This window comes from Pogona vitticeps, chromosome 1 (genome assembly GCF_051106095.1).
Source record: "Pogona vitticeps strain Pit_001003342236 chromosome 1, PviZW2.1, whole genome shotgun sequence".
In the NCBI taxonomy this organism is placed as follows: Eukaryota; Metazoa; Chordata; class Lepidosauria; order Squamata; family Agamidae; genus Pogona; species Pogona vitticeps.
This window is the reverse complement of record NC_135783.1, coordinates 255,869,737-255,887,267: the sequence shown is the minus strand read 5'-3', so window position 1 is coordinate 255,887,267 and position 17,531 is coordinate 255,869,737. Positions and strand designations below refer to the sequence as shown.

At 42.6% G+C, this 17,531-nt stretch overlaps 1 protein-coding gene across 6 annotated transcripts in view; it reads left to right on the top strand.

Moving 5' to 3' along the window:
* MOB2 (MOB kinase activator 2) overlaps positions 1 to 17,531 on the top strand; it is a 152,928-nt gene that overhangs the window by 101,781 nt on the left and 33,616 nt on the right. The window contains exon 1 of one of the 6 annotated variants that reach the window (XM_078383687.1): positions 1,941 to 3,687. The exons of 3 other annotated variants lie outside the window; for them this stretch is intronic. Coding sequence is in view for 1 of the 3 variants with exons in the window: in XM_020788785.3 (XP_020644444.1) it covers positions 3,839 to 3,948 (110 nt within the window). In the remaining 2 variants the exon portion in view is untranslated. 2 more of the 6 variants (XM_020788785.3, XM_078383688.1) reach the window with 2 other exon arrangements.

Sequence of the window (17,531 nt, the reverse complement as noted above, 5' to 3'; positions counted from 1 at the left end):
CCCTGCAGGTTGTTTGGGATGGCAGTTGGTATGGGATGCCAGATATGCCACAGACCTGCAGAAACCACTGTTTATCACCAAAGAATGGCTGATCATCCAGGACTATCATCTCCCATAGGTAATGAGTAATCCTGGGATTTTTGTGTCTGCAAAAGGCCTTTTCCTGCATCCCTCCACTCCTCCAGGGTAGCCTGAAGATGTGAGTCTGGCATTTGCTGCTTCCCACCCCTTGCCATTTGCTCATCTACCTCCCTGATTCCCTGGGCTGGTGGCTCATCCTGTACCCTCTGATGACTCTTATGGTTCACTGTAAGGAAGGCACTTACCCCCCACAGTACCCACTCATTCATTAACAGAAGTATAGTCTCCAAATCCCATGAAATACTAGTTTCTCTCCGTTCAGCATTGGTTAGGCCTCATCTTGAGTACTGCTCAGAGGAGGGCAACATGGATAATCAGGGGGCTGGAAACAAAGATTTATGAGGAAAAACTGAAAGAATTGGGCATGTTTAGCCTTGAGAAAAGAAGACTGAGGGGATATATGATAGCATCTTTCAAATATTTGAAAGGCTGTAGAACAGTGGAAGGGCAGCATCTGTTCTCGATCATCCCTGAGAACAGGACATGCAACAATGGACTCAAGTTACAGGAAGCCAGATTTTGGTAGGATGTCAAGAAAAACTTCCTAACTGTTAGAGCAGTACAATTGCCTTGAGAGGTGCTGAGTGTTCCAACACTGGAGGCATTCAAGAGAAATTCAGACAACCACCTGGCTTTAGTTTTTATTCCTGCATTGAGCAAGAGGTTGGACTTGATGGTCTTATAGGCCCTTTCCAACTTCATGATTATGTGATTTGTTAGCATCAATGCCGTATGTTGACTTTTCAGGTTACTAAGGATGCTACTGGAGAAGTAGCCCAAATCCTGCCCACAATTGAACACCTTGCAGTGCATGAACACAGTCATACAAGCATCAGTTACACCCTGTTGAAAATGCTTCCGAATTATTGACTTCTTAGTTTTTTATTGCATGTTCTTGACAGGGATTGTCATCACTACTCATTCCAGCAGCTGGAGGGGCAAAGTTGATTTCAATATCACATGCTTCTGAATTAGTGCTCATCAGAGTTCCCTCAGTCCCCTCCTCCCCCATGTCCCACCTGGAACCAGAGACTTGTATATACTTGAAGGAGAGTTGCCACCCCCACCCCCTGTGCTACTTTGTACAAGAGAGATTTGTTGGGAATGGGGGGGCTGTGGATAAATTCTGCCTTGAATATGATGGAGCTCCATAGCATGGATATGGAAGGCAATGCCTATAGCTTTTCATCCGTTTCTTTTTCAACCACAAAAGCAGCAGCAATGCTGCTGCTGCCCAAGCTGACAGTGTCAGTGAGTGCTGATGCTATCTCTGTTCTTCTCTGGCACATGAGCCTTCTTCACAGTCTTTTTTGGCCCCTTGCCCTGGGTAGATCGCACAAAGACATTATTAGAATATGTCAGAGGTGAACTATCTGTTCCACCTTAAAGCAAAGGCTTCTCTGTTGCCTCCTTGGCAGAGAGACACATACCCTATACTGCTGCCTGTTGCTCTTTCATAGTGTCAGTGCTGAACAAGATTTTATTTGGGGGTCTCACGATAGCATGAGGATGTCATTTTTCCTCTTCCACTTCTGTCAGTAGAATCTATTGCAGAGGGTGAAGGCAGCATTCCTGCAGTCTTACCCAAGTGCCTACTTCTACCATACCAATATTTCATACTGTTTGCAGACTCTACCCCAAAAAATCAAAAGTACAGTATATTATAAAGTGGAACACAAATCATTCCAATGAAAATCACACATGCACACGCAGAGAGACATTAAAAATCTGTTAATTTAATATAAAGGTAAAGGTTCCCCTTGACAATTTTTGTCCAGTCGTGTCCGACTCTAGGGGGCGGCGCTCATCCCGCTCTTCAAGCCATAGAGCCAGCGTTTGTCCGAAGACAATCTTTCCATGGTCACATGGCCAGTGTGATTCAGACACGGAATGCTGTTTACCTTCCCACCGAGGTGGTCCCTATTTATCTACTCGCATTTGCATGCTTTCGAACCGCTAGGTTGGCGGGAGCTGGGACAGGCGACGGGTGCTCATTCCGTCGCGTGGATTCGAACTTACAACTGCTGGTCTTCTGACCCTGCAGCACAGGCTTCTGCGGTTTAGCCCACAGCGCCACCACAGATATATTTAATATATCTGTCTCTGTATGACAAAATCTTATTCCCCTGCCTGATATACACCAAAGGGATCAAAATTTAATAAGATATTTCCCTGTTGATTTATACGGTGTTAGGAATCTACTAATCCTAAATGTTCTTCCTAACTATATTAAGTCAACAAGATACAGTGAGGTGTAGAGAATATAAGTGCAAGTTGAGAGTTCAGAAAAGGACACAGAGAAAACTGCACCAGAGCGTATCCTAACAGCAAATGCTCAGCAGCCAGGCCCAATTTTCAATTGGGAAAAAAACTAATGTGAAAAAAATACCTTCTGGTATATGTGCCTGCTTCTAAATTTCATTGGTGCAGACATACATTTATAAGCTTTGCTCCCATCCCAACTCTCCTCTCTTGGAAAACTGCTCTCTGCCCTATTATCTTTGGTGCCAGAGTGTGTTTAAGGTTCATTTCTCCAAACATTAGGATGCCTGAAAAATAGGTTTCACTTTTGTTTCTCCCTGTATCAAGCAGAAACCTAGCCTTTTGCTTTCTAATCTATAGGAATAAATGGGACTCCACATTTGGATTCAGATGAATTCAGAACTATCCAAATGTTGCATTATTAGGCGAATTCTGAATCCAAAGGCACATCCCTGTTGTGGATGATTAATATATTATTCACCACCATGGAGGGAATATTTGAAATTGATGGTATCAGAGAATGTGTTATGTGCCATCAGGTTGGAACTGACGACTCTAATAGGGCTTTCAAGTTTAAGTGAGATATTTAAGGAGTGGTTTTGCCATTCCCACCCTCCCAATGAGCTTGTGATCAGGGATTCAAACCCAGGTCTCCTGAATCCTAGTCCATCACTCTGGCAATTTCATCACACCTTAATTACCCAAAGCTCTTTCCTGCTTTGGTATTCTTTAATCATTTGTGAGCTGCCTTAGCTCCCTCCTCTTGGAGAAAAACAGCATAGAAATGAAATAAACCTTTTGACCATATTTGTTATCCCCTGTGGGATTTGACATGCTAGGTATTAATATGTCTTCACTGAGTTAATGTTTTGCTTAGTGACATGCATGTATGTACCACAAAGAAGATGCATTCAACACAGATTCTTCTACAGTATGTTTTTTTTAAAATTTCACAGATCACAGGAGTTTAAGTGGGAAAGAGTTCCCTCCTTTCCTCTGTTCAGGCAGTATCTCTAACACTGTACTGCAAACAGAGTGCTTGAAAGAAGCTTGCTTATCCCTCACACTACTTCTCTTGTCCTGTTGCACAGCCGGCGCCAGTCTGAAAAGGCCAATTCAAATGCTTCCTTATTGGCATTGGCTCCTCGGGCTTGGCTTTAGCTTAGGGTTCTTAAAAAGGAGCAGCTGTTTGTGTTTTCCAGCGGAGGGTTTTTTTTCCCTTTCCTGTTTCCCTTGCTGTGCTGTCATTGGCTGAAGAAAGGAGGGAGGGCGGACTAGAGTGAAGTAAGCTGTGTAAACTCTGTGAATGTGGTTGAACTAGTTTTTTGAGGAGGGAAGGAGAGAGATCTGGTAAAGCGACTCAAGTCTGTACTGGCAGTTCTCAATTTCCCCCCCCTTTTTCCTTACTTTCTGTCTCTTTCTCTCTCTCTCTAACATGGTTGGGGATCATTGTAACCTCAGCGGCGAAAGACCTGTACTTTCTCAAACTCCCAAAACTGGATTAAGCTGCAAAATGGTTCTCCAGGCAGTGGGCAAAGTGTTAAGGTAACAACTTCTAAAAAACATACCATCTTGATATGAGGGAGTAGAGAGAAAGCATATACAGTATGTCACTTTTTCATTCTGAAACATGTTTGGCTGTTAAATCTTCTGCGTTGTTATCTGAACCTCATAGAGGTAAATGGCAAAACTATCACTGGCTTTAAAGAGGGCAGGAATGCAGCCTGGGTTCCTTGAGTAAAAGGGTGTGCAAGATTCTCCCCCCCCCAAAAAAATCAAGTTAAATACTATGGTACTTTCAAGATTAGCCTGTTACATTTAACTTGAGTTTCAGCAAATTGATAGTAACTTTAGCGGCTTGTTTTTTCTCTGACATTTTTGTTCATTTTTTAAAAATTGGAGTAAATTGAAAAATGCCATGTATGTAATTTGCCCTAACTTCTCTTTCATTCATGCTTGAGCTTAAATAACTTTGTTCCAAATCTTGCTGCTCTTGAATAAACTGCATGACTATATATTTAAGTTCTGGCTTTTTGTAATGTATTTAACTGAGGCTGCTCTCCTAGGAACGTTTTGGAGAAGGTCCTCCTGGAAACATTATGTGCCTTGTATTTGAGTGAGGGTGAACAGAATTGAGCTACAGGTTGTTTTGTCTGTCTCAGAGACACCTTATTTGATTATATTTGTTCATCAGTCACAGAAATTAATTAGGCTCTTGGTTCAGAGTTTGGGTAATGTGAATTTTGATCAGCTAAGAAGGATGAAGATCAGAAAGCATTTTCAAAACACTTAGTATTCTGTAAGAAATGTGAAACAGGGACAGCTTTCTGTCTATAAATTGTGCTTCTGTACTGTAACATTAGGAAAATAATTACACAGACATAAAATGGAAAATTACTTTTCTGTATTTTTTCTTACTTGAATTGAACATCGACACAATTATGAATAAATAAACAATGTTGTTAACAATCAGTATGCAATTGACAAGCTTATCCTAGTGAAATTTGTTTGGGGCAAAATATTGACTGGTGGTTCCTTTTGTATTCAAGACTAATTGTTAAAACAGTTTGTCTATTAGCATAATACACCCTCTTTTCCTTGTTTGTACTCAGCTATCAGTCTATGGTATGAAGGTTTGGATTTTGTGAATGATCATGACCAAGGAGTGGGAAAGACTGGGTGTCAGAATAGGTTTCTCAAATTTTATTAGCCTCGGAATTGGAGTGAATAAATCAGGTTTTTAAGACTACCAGATCTTTCCTAACTGCATTTGATTAAATATAATTTAAATTACTAAAAGTCATAGAATGTAATGTAAAATTGAAAAAGGTGTAATTTAACTGGTAAAGTACAGTGCTACTAGTTCATGTTAATTTCTCCAGTTCAACTTGGCCTTTTCTTTGTTTAAACATTTTAGAGTCAGATTTTAAAACCTGTAGAGAACATGATAGCATCTGCTTTTAAAGGTTTGTTGAAAAAAAAATTGTGCTAAATCTTAATAAAGATGGGTTATGTCTTGTAGCTGAGTGTGTTCATTTCCTATAGTTGATCATTTTCAAGTTTTCATAAAACTTTTTTATTTCTCCCATGTTCTTTTCTCTATAGAAAAGATATGTATATGTTCCTTATCCATATCTATGGGAGTAAATACATATATTTAAGATGTATTTTCTCACAGATAAAAAATTTATACAATTTTCAAAGAGGTAGCAAAGTGAGTCTTTCTCATAATGTTGACAAAATTGGGGCTGGGGGCTGAAAAAAGAGCAGGTTGCAAGAGACAATATATTGTGGCATCTTAAAACATTTGTTTCTGAGGAAATTGATATTCCCTGAAACTTTACACTGGCTGATTTCCGATAGTAAGTCACAACTAAAACAGGCCAATTGAATTGGAAGGGGGGGTGAACTATATCCTCTGTACATTCCATTGGCCTACTTTAATTGCAAGGTACTACAGTACTGGATTTCAGTTGCTCAATTGAATCTGTTAGTCTTACTATTTTTTGTTCCCCTCCCCCCTTGAATTTTGTCAGCAAAGTGACATGGCAGTGTTTTCAGTAGGAAAGTGATGAGTCTTGATGGTACAAAGTATCTGTGACTTGACTGATGGAGAAAACTTAGGTGATTAGCAGTGGCAATATTATAGGTTGTGAGTAAAATGCTAATAATATGGTATGTATGTGTGATCATCTCACTGAGAGTTAACTCTAATGACTGCTTTTTGGGGGTGGAGTTGTGGCTTGCCTGACAGCGTGGGCTGCCATCTTTTACTGAAGCCAACTTCGGTTTACAAAGAACAGAAAAATGATATCACCAAGGAGTTGTTTTATCATTCTTGACTGCCAGGCCCTTTTAAATTGTGCGTCTGTGCTACAGGTTCACTTTAATTCCTCCTCACTTTTTACCATCAGAGTGTGCTATCATCTGCATATCTGAGGTTGTTGATATTCTTCTGGCAATCTTAATTCTGGCTTGGGATTCATCCAGTCCAGCCTTTCGCATGATGTATTCTGTATATAAGTTAAATAAGCAGGGGGACAATATACAGCCTTGTCGTACTCCTTTCCCAATTTTGAACCAATCAGTTGTTCCATATCCAGTTCTAACTGTTGCTTCCTGTCCCACATACAGATTTCTCAGGGGATAGATGAGGTAGTCAGGCACTCCCATTTCCTTAAGAACTTGCCATAGTTTGCTGTGGTCCAAAGGAGGACACACATTATATCAGCCAGTTCGTAAACTATATGCCAGCTTTGGGAGGATGCACACCTCCACTGTACATGCTACAAAGAAATGTGGCACAAAGGAGCACAAAAAGGCTTAATTCAAAAACTGACAAGTTTAGCTGGTAGCTTTTATAGTGAGGCTGTATATGAAAACACATGAGTGATGCCTAATGAAATTTCAGAAGCCTGAGAGTTTGAGTATGATTCCCAGTATTCCTTAATAGGATGTTGATACCTTCTTGACGCTCCTTATGGGTAACAGAAACCGGGGTGGGGGATTCTGCAGAAGAGCTCTTCTAAACAGGCTTGCTTGGTATAATTTGTAAAAATCATATAGCTGTTCTGTCCTTGCCATAGAGTTTGAGCAAAATGGAGCAGAATTGTTCTGTTGTGTCTTTTTCCTTTATTAGCGCTCTTCAAGAGGTCTGATGCAATGTTGAGAGAAATTTCTTCCTTTCCTTTGACTTTTGAAAAAAAGTTGAGATTAATTAAAAACTCACATGAAATAAGATAGGTTTTATGTATAAAGGTATTTAACTAAGGTGCCAACTGGAAAGGAAATGCCCAATTAAATCTTTCCACATCTCTTTGCAATAGGATGTTCTGCATGTAATTATTCTCAAGTCAACAGAATTTAGGGTATAACTGCTTAATAGCTCTATTATAGTAAATAGGCTTTGACTGAAAAGGATTGATATAAATGAGAATAGGCTAGACTGCTCAAGAAAATATATGATGTAGGTAGATTGATGGCACTGTGTGTACATGTTTGTGCCAAGAAGGCTGAAAATTAACGATTTGTACAATGAATTCTTAGGAGGAATATAACCAATCTGGCAATCCTAATCTAATGTAAGTAAGTTAATTAGATTCTGCAGAACATTTCAGTATTTTTATAATACAAGTTCTACTTTTCCTTCTAAAGTCAATTATTCAGATATGTGCCATCTCTGAGTTTAAATTTATGCCAACTGTCTCAGGATTTTCTAATGTCAATAATTGATTTACTATTCTCATGATCTTCTGGTGCTCTGAAGTTGTGTACCTTGCCCCTAGCCACATAGGTGGCAAGGCATATAATTGCCATTAGCCACACATGCTCCCGGTAATCTTGACTGGACCCTTTCTAGGAGATAGAGAAGGACATAGAACTCTCAAGCCATGGCTCTGCAGCCAGTTGCTCCTTTTCACAGAGCAATACCAGCTCTATAGATGTACCTTAAAACTAAATCATAGCAAGTTTTTTTTAAGAGCAGAGGGCCAGATGTTATTTCTAATGCACCTCGTTTAGATTTTTGTATGCCTAGACAAAAACATTCTTTAAGAATAATCTGTCCTGGTCCATAAACATTATTAGAAGTCAGATAATCTAGAGCTTGTTTAAATTGTGTTTTGAAATGGGCTGGAAACCAGTAGGTAAAAGGCTATTTGGGGGCTGTTTACACTATTTTTGTCTTGTTCTGTTCTTTTCTCTAACTTTCCATTGGACTAAAATAGTTTAGCAGGGAAAATGTTTGATGGAGAGCAAATTATTGTCTGCAGCTGGAGTCCAGTGTTTTTTTAATCTCTCCAAGTTGAAGCCTGATTGCCTCTAATTAGAAATATATTAAGTAGTACTTGCCTCATTAGGTCTTAGCAAACCATTGGCAGGAAGACAACATTTACTGAATCCTGTCTGGTAGAAATTTTAAAGCAAAGTTTATATGATACTTCAAGCAGTGTATGATAAAAGGCATATGTATTTTCTGGTCCAGAGCTGTTCTGTGCCAAGGGAAGCCCAGTGATACAGTTGCTGTTTAGATCTATATACTGTATGTACTTTGATCCTGCTGCTGTTCATGGTGTGAGAGACGAAGAATTGTATGTGGTAACACTGAAGCATCACTCTCTGAAAATAGAATAGCCTGCTTAAAGGTTTCATTGCTCACGTACTGTTAAACACATCTGTACAATTTTTGAGAGCAAGAAATGTGTACTTAAAAATAAAGACACATGAGATGTTTAGGATGATTGATTTTGTGCCCAATTCAGTTTTATGTTCTTATTCACTGTTAGCATAGAACCATGGGACACACAGGTCCTTAACTAGGAAGAATATAAAATGGATTTTTTTGAATATTTTAATGTAGGTTTTGTTGCAAGGTAGCCTAGCTGTACTCATAATAACAGATAAAATGTATCTGTGCAAAAGTAAGCCATTTTGGAAAAACACAGCTGGCAGTGCTACTTTGCCACTGAGTAATATTAGATTTGATGGAATCCTCCCTAGTTTTAGCAGGCATATTAAGGGTGCAATCTTACATATAACTGGGAGTCAACTTACTCCTAAAAGATATATGAGAATTTTCTTTGGTTCTGTTAAAATCCTTTCCCATTTCGTTCTAAAGGAGAAGTACTACTCTGGGAGGATTCCAGAAATTGCAATATTTTCTTTCTTTCTTTCTTTCTTTCTTTCTTTCTTTCTTTCTTTCTTTCTTTCTTTCTTTCTTTCTTTCTTTCTTTCTTTCTTTCTTTCTTTCTTTCTTTCTTTCTTTCTTTCTTTCTCTCTTTCTTTCTTTCTTTCTCTCTTTCTTTCTTTCTCTCTTTCTTTCTCTCTTTCTTTCTCTCTTTCTCTCTTTCTTTCTTTCTTTCTTTCTTTCTCTCTTTCTTTCTCTCTTTCTTTCTTTCTTTCTCTCTTTCTCTTTCTCTCTTTCTTTCTCTCTTTCTCTCTCTCTTTCTCTCTCTCTTTCTCTCTCTCTTTCTCTCTCTCTTTCACTCTCCCTCCCTCCCTCTCCTCCTTCCTAGGTGATTGCATTTCTGTATAATGCAGAAATTATTGCTGTTTACTGTGGAATCAACTGCAAAGTAAATGCTGAAAGATGAATTGGTGAACTGAATTAGAACATGCTGAAAGACGAAGAAAAGTGAATAATCATAACTCTTATTTTAGAGTTTCCTGTTTTGTGAAAATATTTTGGGCGAAGTAGTTCTGAATTTTTCTTTTCTCCTTGTGTTCATACAAGTACGTATGGCTATTTCAGCAGTATTGTTTTTAATACTTTGTCTAGAAACAAGGTATTCTTAATTTGGCTGTTCAACACTGAATTGAACTAGTTGAACAAAACTGTCAGCCACTCAATTGGAAGTCAACATTCAGAACTAAGTAGGATAACTAGTGTATGATCTCTGATCTCTCTCTCTCTCTCTCTCTCTCTCTTTTTTTTTTGATAGAGTTACAGGCTTGATAGATGAAGGGAACGCTGTGGATGTAGCATATCTTGATTTCAGTAAGGCCTTAACGTTCCCCATGATATTCTTGCAAGGAAGCTAGTAAAATGTGGGCTAGGCAGTGCTATTGCTCTGTGGATTTGTAATTGTTTGACTGACGGAACCCAAAGGGTGCTCACCAGTGGCCTCTTCATTCTGGAGAGAGGTAACTAGTGGGGTGCCTCAGGGTTTTGTTCTGGGCCCTGTGCTATTCAGCATCTTTATCAGTGACTTGGATGAAGGAATAGAGAGTATGCTGATAAAATTTGCAGATGATACCAAATTGGGAGAGGTTGCTAATTCCCCAGAGGACAGAATTAAAATTCAAAATGATCTTGACAGATTAGCATTCTGGGCCAAAACTAACAAAATGAATTTCAACAGGGAGAAGTGTAAAGTCCTACACCTAGGCAGAAAAAATGAACTGCACAGATATAGGATGGAAGACTCCTGGCTAGATAACGGTACCTGTGAAAGGGATCTAGGAGTCTTGGTAGACCACAAACTCAACATGAGTCAGCAGTGTGATGCAGCTGCCAAGAAAGACAATGTAATTCTTGGTTGCATCAATAGGAGTACAATGTCTAGATCAAGGGAAGTGATAGTACCACTCTATTCTGCTTTGGTCAGACCTCACCTGGAGTTTGTGTCCAGTTCTGGGCACCTCAATTCAAGAAGGATGTTGACAACCTGGAACGTGTCCAGAGGAGAGCGGCCAAAATGGTCAAAGGTCTGAAAGCCATGTCCTATGAGGAGCAGCTTAGGGAGCTGGGAATGTTTGGCCTTACAAAAAGAAGGTTAAGAGGGGACATGATAGCCATGTTTAAATATTTTAAGGGATGTCATGTTGAGGAATGGACAGGTTTATTTTCCGCAGCACCAGACATTAGGACAAGGAGCGTTGGTTTCAAACTACAGGAAAAGAGATTCCACCTGCATCTCAGGAAGAACTTCCTGACAGTCAGAGCTGGTCGGCAGTGGAATATGCTGCCTCGGAGTGTGGTGGAGTCTCCTCCTTTGGAGGTTTTTAAGCAGAGGCTGGATGGCCATCTGTCGGGAGTGCTTTGATGAAGTTCCTGCATGGCAGGGCATTGGACTTGATAGCCCCTGTGTTCTCTTCCAACTCTGTGATTTTATGATTCTAAATCCTACCAAACTGATGCTCAGATTCAAGTGTGTGTGTGATGTATGAAAATAGTTTTTGGTTTTAACTACGTATCATCATAATAGGCATCCTTCAGTCTCAAGAGAATATGGTAACGTGCTCTGTATGGAGGACTTGGATTAGCGTCTAGTGTTTTGATGCTGTACGCGAAGCTGGAATGTCCTTTCCAGGGCATGAAGCCTGGGTAAAATAATATGGAGGATAGGCTGTTACCCAACCAGCAAATCCCCGCCTCTCCACATCACTGAAATAGTCCAATGGAAAGGCAAGAGCCAATACAGCTGGTTTCAGCGACGTTGCAGGAGTTGACATGATGACACGAACTGCTTCCGGGACTTCGGCTCCGGATTGTGCCTTGAGGTTAACTCCTGAAGCCTTTTCTATCAGTGGATATAGCCACAGGGCAGTGGAGGTTTGAAGTCAGAGTTTTCCTTCTCCTAGAGGGGCTGCTTTCCAGGGCTGAACAAGTCCCACCTACCCAGCCTGTTCCCTCATGGCATGGACGGCGATGGTGGCACCTCAGTAGGGGTTTGAAATCGGAGTTTTCCTTCTCCTAGATGGGCTGCCTTCCAGAGCTGAACGAGTCCCACCTACCCGGCCTGTTCCCTGGAATGAATTTCAGTAGTTTGTTAGCAGAGCATTATACAGCCATCCATTATTATAAGAACTTTTCATTACTTAACTTCTGTGTGCTCCAGTCTTATGGAGTGCAAAGAGATCACCAGGGCAAAATCTCATATTCGATGAATAGGCATGGGGTGAGCAAGATGAGATGCCATGACCAGATGTGGAAAATGTCTGTTTTCCCCTCCACTCCCACAGAACAGAAACCAGATCTCTTCAGCTCTGAGCACTTTTCGTGCCTGTATGGCTTTGCTGGCAGGACTAGGCAGGTTTGAACGAGACAGCACTGTTACTGTTTCTCCCTCCCTCCAGGGAAACTAAAACAGAAATAAGAAGACTGATTGATCTCAGCTGACATGTTATGCTGTGTTGAAAAATATTTGTCCCTCAAAAAAGAGCTCAGCTCTTTGGATGATTGTTCCATGAACTCAAAACTGTGGGCCATAATAGGTGAATGTGATCTTCTTTGTTTCCTACACATCATTGTTTTATAATCTTCATCCTTGGATGTGGTTGTAACTACACCTTCCCACATCCAACATCTAGTTTGCTGCTGCACAGATAACCTAGGTGGCAGATCGGAGAGAGGTTAACTCCCCAGCTTCATCCAACTAGATCTCAGCATGCTTATCTAGGATCAGGTCCTGGTTGGCTGGCATTTCTTCCTTTCCCCAACCTGGCATTCAACAATTATTATTCATGTTGTATACTCCATAAATGTTTTTTAAAAAGATATCATTAGACTTCACTTTTTACTGCTTTGATGGTCTATAGTTCCTGTAATTTTGGTTTAGTTTTATTGGTTAAAATATTATCCCTATTTGCTGCTTATCCTGTAGTACTGTATCTTATATATTCTTATTTAGCTGAAGCCTACAACTATATGGGCTCAATATCTTTCCCACTGGCATATTTTAAGCCACCTTCTAAAGTCCATCTTGTTAATGTATGTCATGTTTCATACTGATTTGCATATGTGTGAGCATGCATGCTGTTATGATTACTTCAAGTGTTTCATGTGCTGATCATGTTTATTTTGAATAGTGTTCTGCCCAGGGTAATACTCTGTTGCTACCGTTTCCCTGAAAATAAGACCTAACCTGAAAATAAGCCCTAGTATGATTTTTCAGGATGCTCGAAATATAAGCCCTACCCCTAAAATATGCCCCAGTTAAGTGAAACTCTGCCCTCTACCATTGCGCAGCAACCAGAAGAAGATGACATGACTGTATTTGAATAAATGTAGGTAGTTATACATGAAAAAAAATCCCCTGAAAATAAGCCCTAATATGTTTTTGGAGCAAAAATTAATATAAGACCCTGTCTTATTTTCGGGGAAAATGGAATGGGATAAAAATGGAATGAATGAATTAATCCTTTTAAATACTTTAACTTATTATTCTTTGAGCTCCTAGTTAAGCTTTGTGTAGAAAAATGGTGCAGGAATATTTATTTGTTTGTTTGTTTGTTTGTTTGTTTGTTTGTTTGTTTATTCATTCCATTTATACCCTGCCTATCTAGTCATTGCGACCACTCTAGGCGGCTTACAACACAAATACAAACACAAATGTGTATGTGTGTGTGTGTATGTTTGTGTGTGTGTGTAATTCTCATAATGAGAAATTTAGAAAAACTTCTACAAGATGGAGAACCAGTGACATAATTCATAATAGGAGAAGGAGGGAGGAAAATCAAGAATTAACTGGGAGGGAAGGCCTGCCGAAACATCCATGTTTTCAGTTGGTTTTTAAAGGTGCCCAGCGAGGGGGGCTGCGTGAATCTCTGGAGGCAGATTATTCCAGAGGTGAGGAGTCACTGCTGAGAAGGCCCGGTTTCTTGTTTTTTCTTTCCGGGCCTCCCTCAGTGTCAGGCTCCTCAGCCTCACCTCCTGACTTGTATGAGTGACACGGGTAGAGCTAGGTGGGAGTAGGCGTTCCGCCAAGTATCGAGGCCCTAAACCATTTAGGGCTTTATACGTAAGCATCAAAACTTTGAAGTCAACATGGAATTGGATGGGCAGCCAATGCAGCGCTGCCAAATTAGGAGAAATGTGGTGGTATTTTCTCGCTCCACTAAGGAGCCTGGCCACCGCATTCTGCACCATTTGGACTTTCCGCGTCAACGTCAAAGGTAGCCCCACGTAGAGCACATTACAGTGGTCTAATCTTGAGATTATGAGTGCATGAACCAAGGTAATGAGTGCCCCCACATCGAGATAGGGCCGCAGCCGGGCTATCTGCCACAGATGGAAAAAGGCGGTGCGGACCACCGACACCACCTGAGTCTCCATGGTGAGTGCCAGGCCCAGATGGATCCCCAGACTGCGGACCCCACTCATTGCGGCAAGGGTCGCCTCCCCAAATGAAAGGGAGTCACCCTGCCAGCCAGTGGTGAGGGCAACCACCCTCAGGACCTCCGTCTTGTCCGGGTTCAGCCTCAGCCCATTTTCCTGCATCAATTGCAGTACAGCCCCCAGGCAGCGCTGTAGGGACAGGACGGCATCACCTGCAGTTGGTAAAAAGGAGATGTAGAGCTGGGTGTCATCAGCATATTGATGACATGATGCTCCACACCCCCTGATGACCCCACTCAGCGGCCTCATATAGATATTAAAGAGCGTTGGGGAGATAATCAACCCCTGTGGAACCCCACAATTGAGACTCCACGGGGCCGAGACACTCTCCCCAAGCTGTACTCTCTGGAGACGGTCCTCCAAGAAGGAATGGAGCCAGGTAAGCACCAAGCCACCGATTCCCAACTCGAGTGCCTCCCCAGGAGGATACCATGGTCGACGGTATCAAAGGCCACCGAGATGTTGAGGAGGACCAACAGGGACGTTTTACCCCATCAACCTCCCTCAACAGGTCATCGTACAGGGTGACCAATGCCGTTTCTGTACCATGGTGCGGCCTGAAGCCCGACTGAAACGGATCCAGGGCATCTGCTTCATCCAAGAGAGCCTGAAGCTGACCAGCCACCACCCTCTCCACCACTTTACTAATGAAAGAAACATTGGCAACGGGCCTGTAATTGCCAATATCGTCCATCGCCAAATTTGGTTTCTTTCTTCTGCCCTCAAGGAAAGACCCATTAATTATCGCTGTGGCCCATTTGGTCATTGTCGGCCTGGCTGCTTTAATTAGTCAGGCTGGACAAGGGTCAAGGGAGGAGGTGGTGGCCCAGCAGCGATCAAGCACCTTGTCCACAGCATCTGGCGTCACAGGCTGAAAGTGATCAAAAGTTACTGGACAAGGCGGTGCGCTGGACATCTCTGCGTGACCCACTGTATTCAAAAAAGGAGAGCGCTCCCGGCAGATGGCCTCCACTTTAGATTTTTAAAATGCTGCAAATTGGTCCAATGAAAAACTAGGGGGAGGCCCATCACTCAGACCAATTCCAGATAGGTCGCGCACTATACGGAATAACTCCGCCTGCTGGTTTGATGCTTCGCTTATCCAGTTAGCGAAGTATGCTCGAGCAGCAACCTTCACCTTAGCCAGGTAAAGGTTAGTTGCGACCCTGGCAGCTATCCAGTTGTAATCCATCGGGTTCTTCCTCCACTTGCACTCTAGCCTTCTCCTAAATTGCTTCATCGCTCTCAGGTCCTGGTTGAACCATGGCGCAGGCCAAGCTCTGCGTTGGAGAGGGCGTTTAGATGCGATTGTGCCTACGGCCCTGGTGGCAGCAGTGAACCAGCCGTCAACCAGAGCCCCGACAGGAGCGCCAGCCAGGTCAGCTGTAACCCCTCTCATGGCATCCTGGAATCCAACCGGATCCAGTAGCCTTCGAGGGCAGACCATGGAAATAGGTCCCTGCTCCCTGCGAGGAGGGAGAGCCATTTTGAGGCTGCGCTTTATTAGGTGGTGATCTGACCATGACAAGGGGGCTGATTCAAGGTCACCATCAGACCACACTCACTCCAACTGGTGGAAAAACCCAGGTCATGCGTGTGGCCACCCATGTGGGTGGGGCCGTTGACATGCTGGGACATGTTCAAGGAAGCCATGGTTTCCAAGAACTCAAGAGCTGGTCCGGAAGTCTCTGCCCCCACGTGCATGTTGAAATCTCCCAAAACCAGCAGCTTCGGGGACATCAACAGTGCTGCGGAGGCAAAGTCCACCAGCTCCAGTAGGGAAATGGCTGGGTCGCGGAGAGCGCGGTAACCCAGCAAGATCCCAATACCATCCCTGGCCCCAATCGACACGTGGAGGGCCTCCAGACCCGACTTTACCACCCCGGAGCCCCTAACAACCTCCAAGTTGTTTTTGTCTATAATGGCTACTCCCTCCCGCCCCTCCAGTCTACCCTGGTGCTGGACAACATAACCGGGTGGACAGGCGAGAGCTAGGGGAGGATCCTCCTCTCTGCTAATCCACATTTTGGTTATGCATGCCAGGTCTGCATCCTCCTCCAGGATGAGGTCACAGATCACCTGGGTTTTGTTAGATACAGACCTGGTATTCAACAGTATCAGGTTTAGAGTAGAGGGCAGACTGGTCTGGCTACCTTGGTACTGAGGGTTGGTCACAGCCTTTAAGCATCTGCCCATCGTTCTTCTGACACACGTAGGGACTGTGCCAACGCCATATCTCCCTCTACCTGTGATCACTGAGATGTTCATAGGCCCCTCGCTGGGGGGTAGGCCTTTCAATTCATATCAGAGAAAAGAGGGAACCAAGAAAGGGGAGGGGGGAGGAAAGAAAAGAGGGAGAAAGAAAAAATTATATCAAAATAAAAATAAATTAACAAAATACAGTGCAATAAAAATATATAAATAATATACATAAGATAGACATACATAAACCAAATACAGTGTATTAACAAAGTAGCAATTTATACAATAAATTATATATTAAAAAGAGAAAAGAAAACAAAAAAAATCTATTTAAGAAATCTCACCATGATTATCCCCCCCCATATATTTCTAAACTGTCTTTCTCTATCACGTGGCCTTGTCCTTTTTGATGTTATTTGGCTTGGTGTTAGTAATGGCGGTGCTGGTATGAATCTTGGTAGGTAGGCAGGGCTCACTGATCATAATGGTGGACATAACTGAAAAGTGCATGAGCAGCATCAAAAACACCACAACCTGAACTGGAGAAACCACAGTCCCTTTCATTTTCCACCCTTGTGAGCCAGCTAGGAGGGCATCATTGTTAGAACTCAGGGAGCAGATTGAAGAGAGGAAGTTTGAGAAAGGAATTACCCTCCAGGTGTTCAACCTGGTGGGGTATTCAGGCTCCTCTCAGCAGCCATGGCAGACCCAGCACCAGTGCCCTTCCAGTGGTCTCCGCTCTGTCCTTCCAGCGCCCTTCCAGTGGTCTCCGCTCTGTCCGGACCAACTCAACCGGTCTCCAGACCCTGGATCCTCTGCCAAGGTGCCTCTGAGAGAAGCCCGGAGCCTCCAAGCTCCGCCGAGCAGTCTTCAAATGACACCCACGTTCCGAGCTCCAACTCAACCTGGCTCCGTCCGCTCAGCCCGCTTCATGTGCTCCTGCACCAGCGACCGTCCCAACACTCAGCAGCCTGGGATTCAAGGCTCTCCCCGGGCTCAGTCCAGCTCAGGTCAGGTAGGGAGAAAGGCAGTTTAGGAAGAGGGACGTAAAAATAACTAAAAAGTGCGAGAAGAAAGGAAAGAATGATGGAAGCAAGCCGGGGGGGGGGCGGCGGCGGCGAAATCGCTACCTGCTCACCACCGGCACCATCTTGGAGAAAAAAAATGGAAAGGTCATATAAAATGAACAGGGTTATGCACCTGAAAGACCAGCAGTTTCTAGCTTGATCTGTGTCTAAAACTGCTTCCATGTGCAGAATCTGGTATGTGAACATTTTTCATTGTGCCTTACATCTGGAGAGTTAGTGAA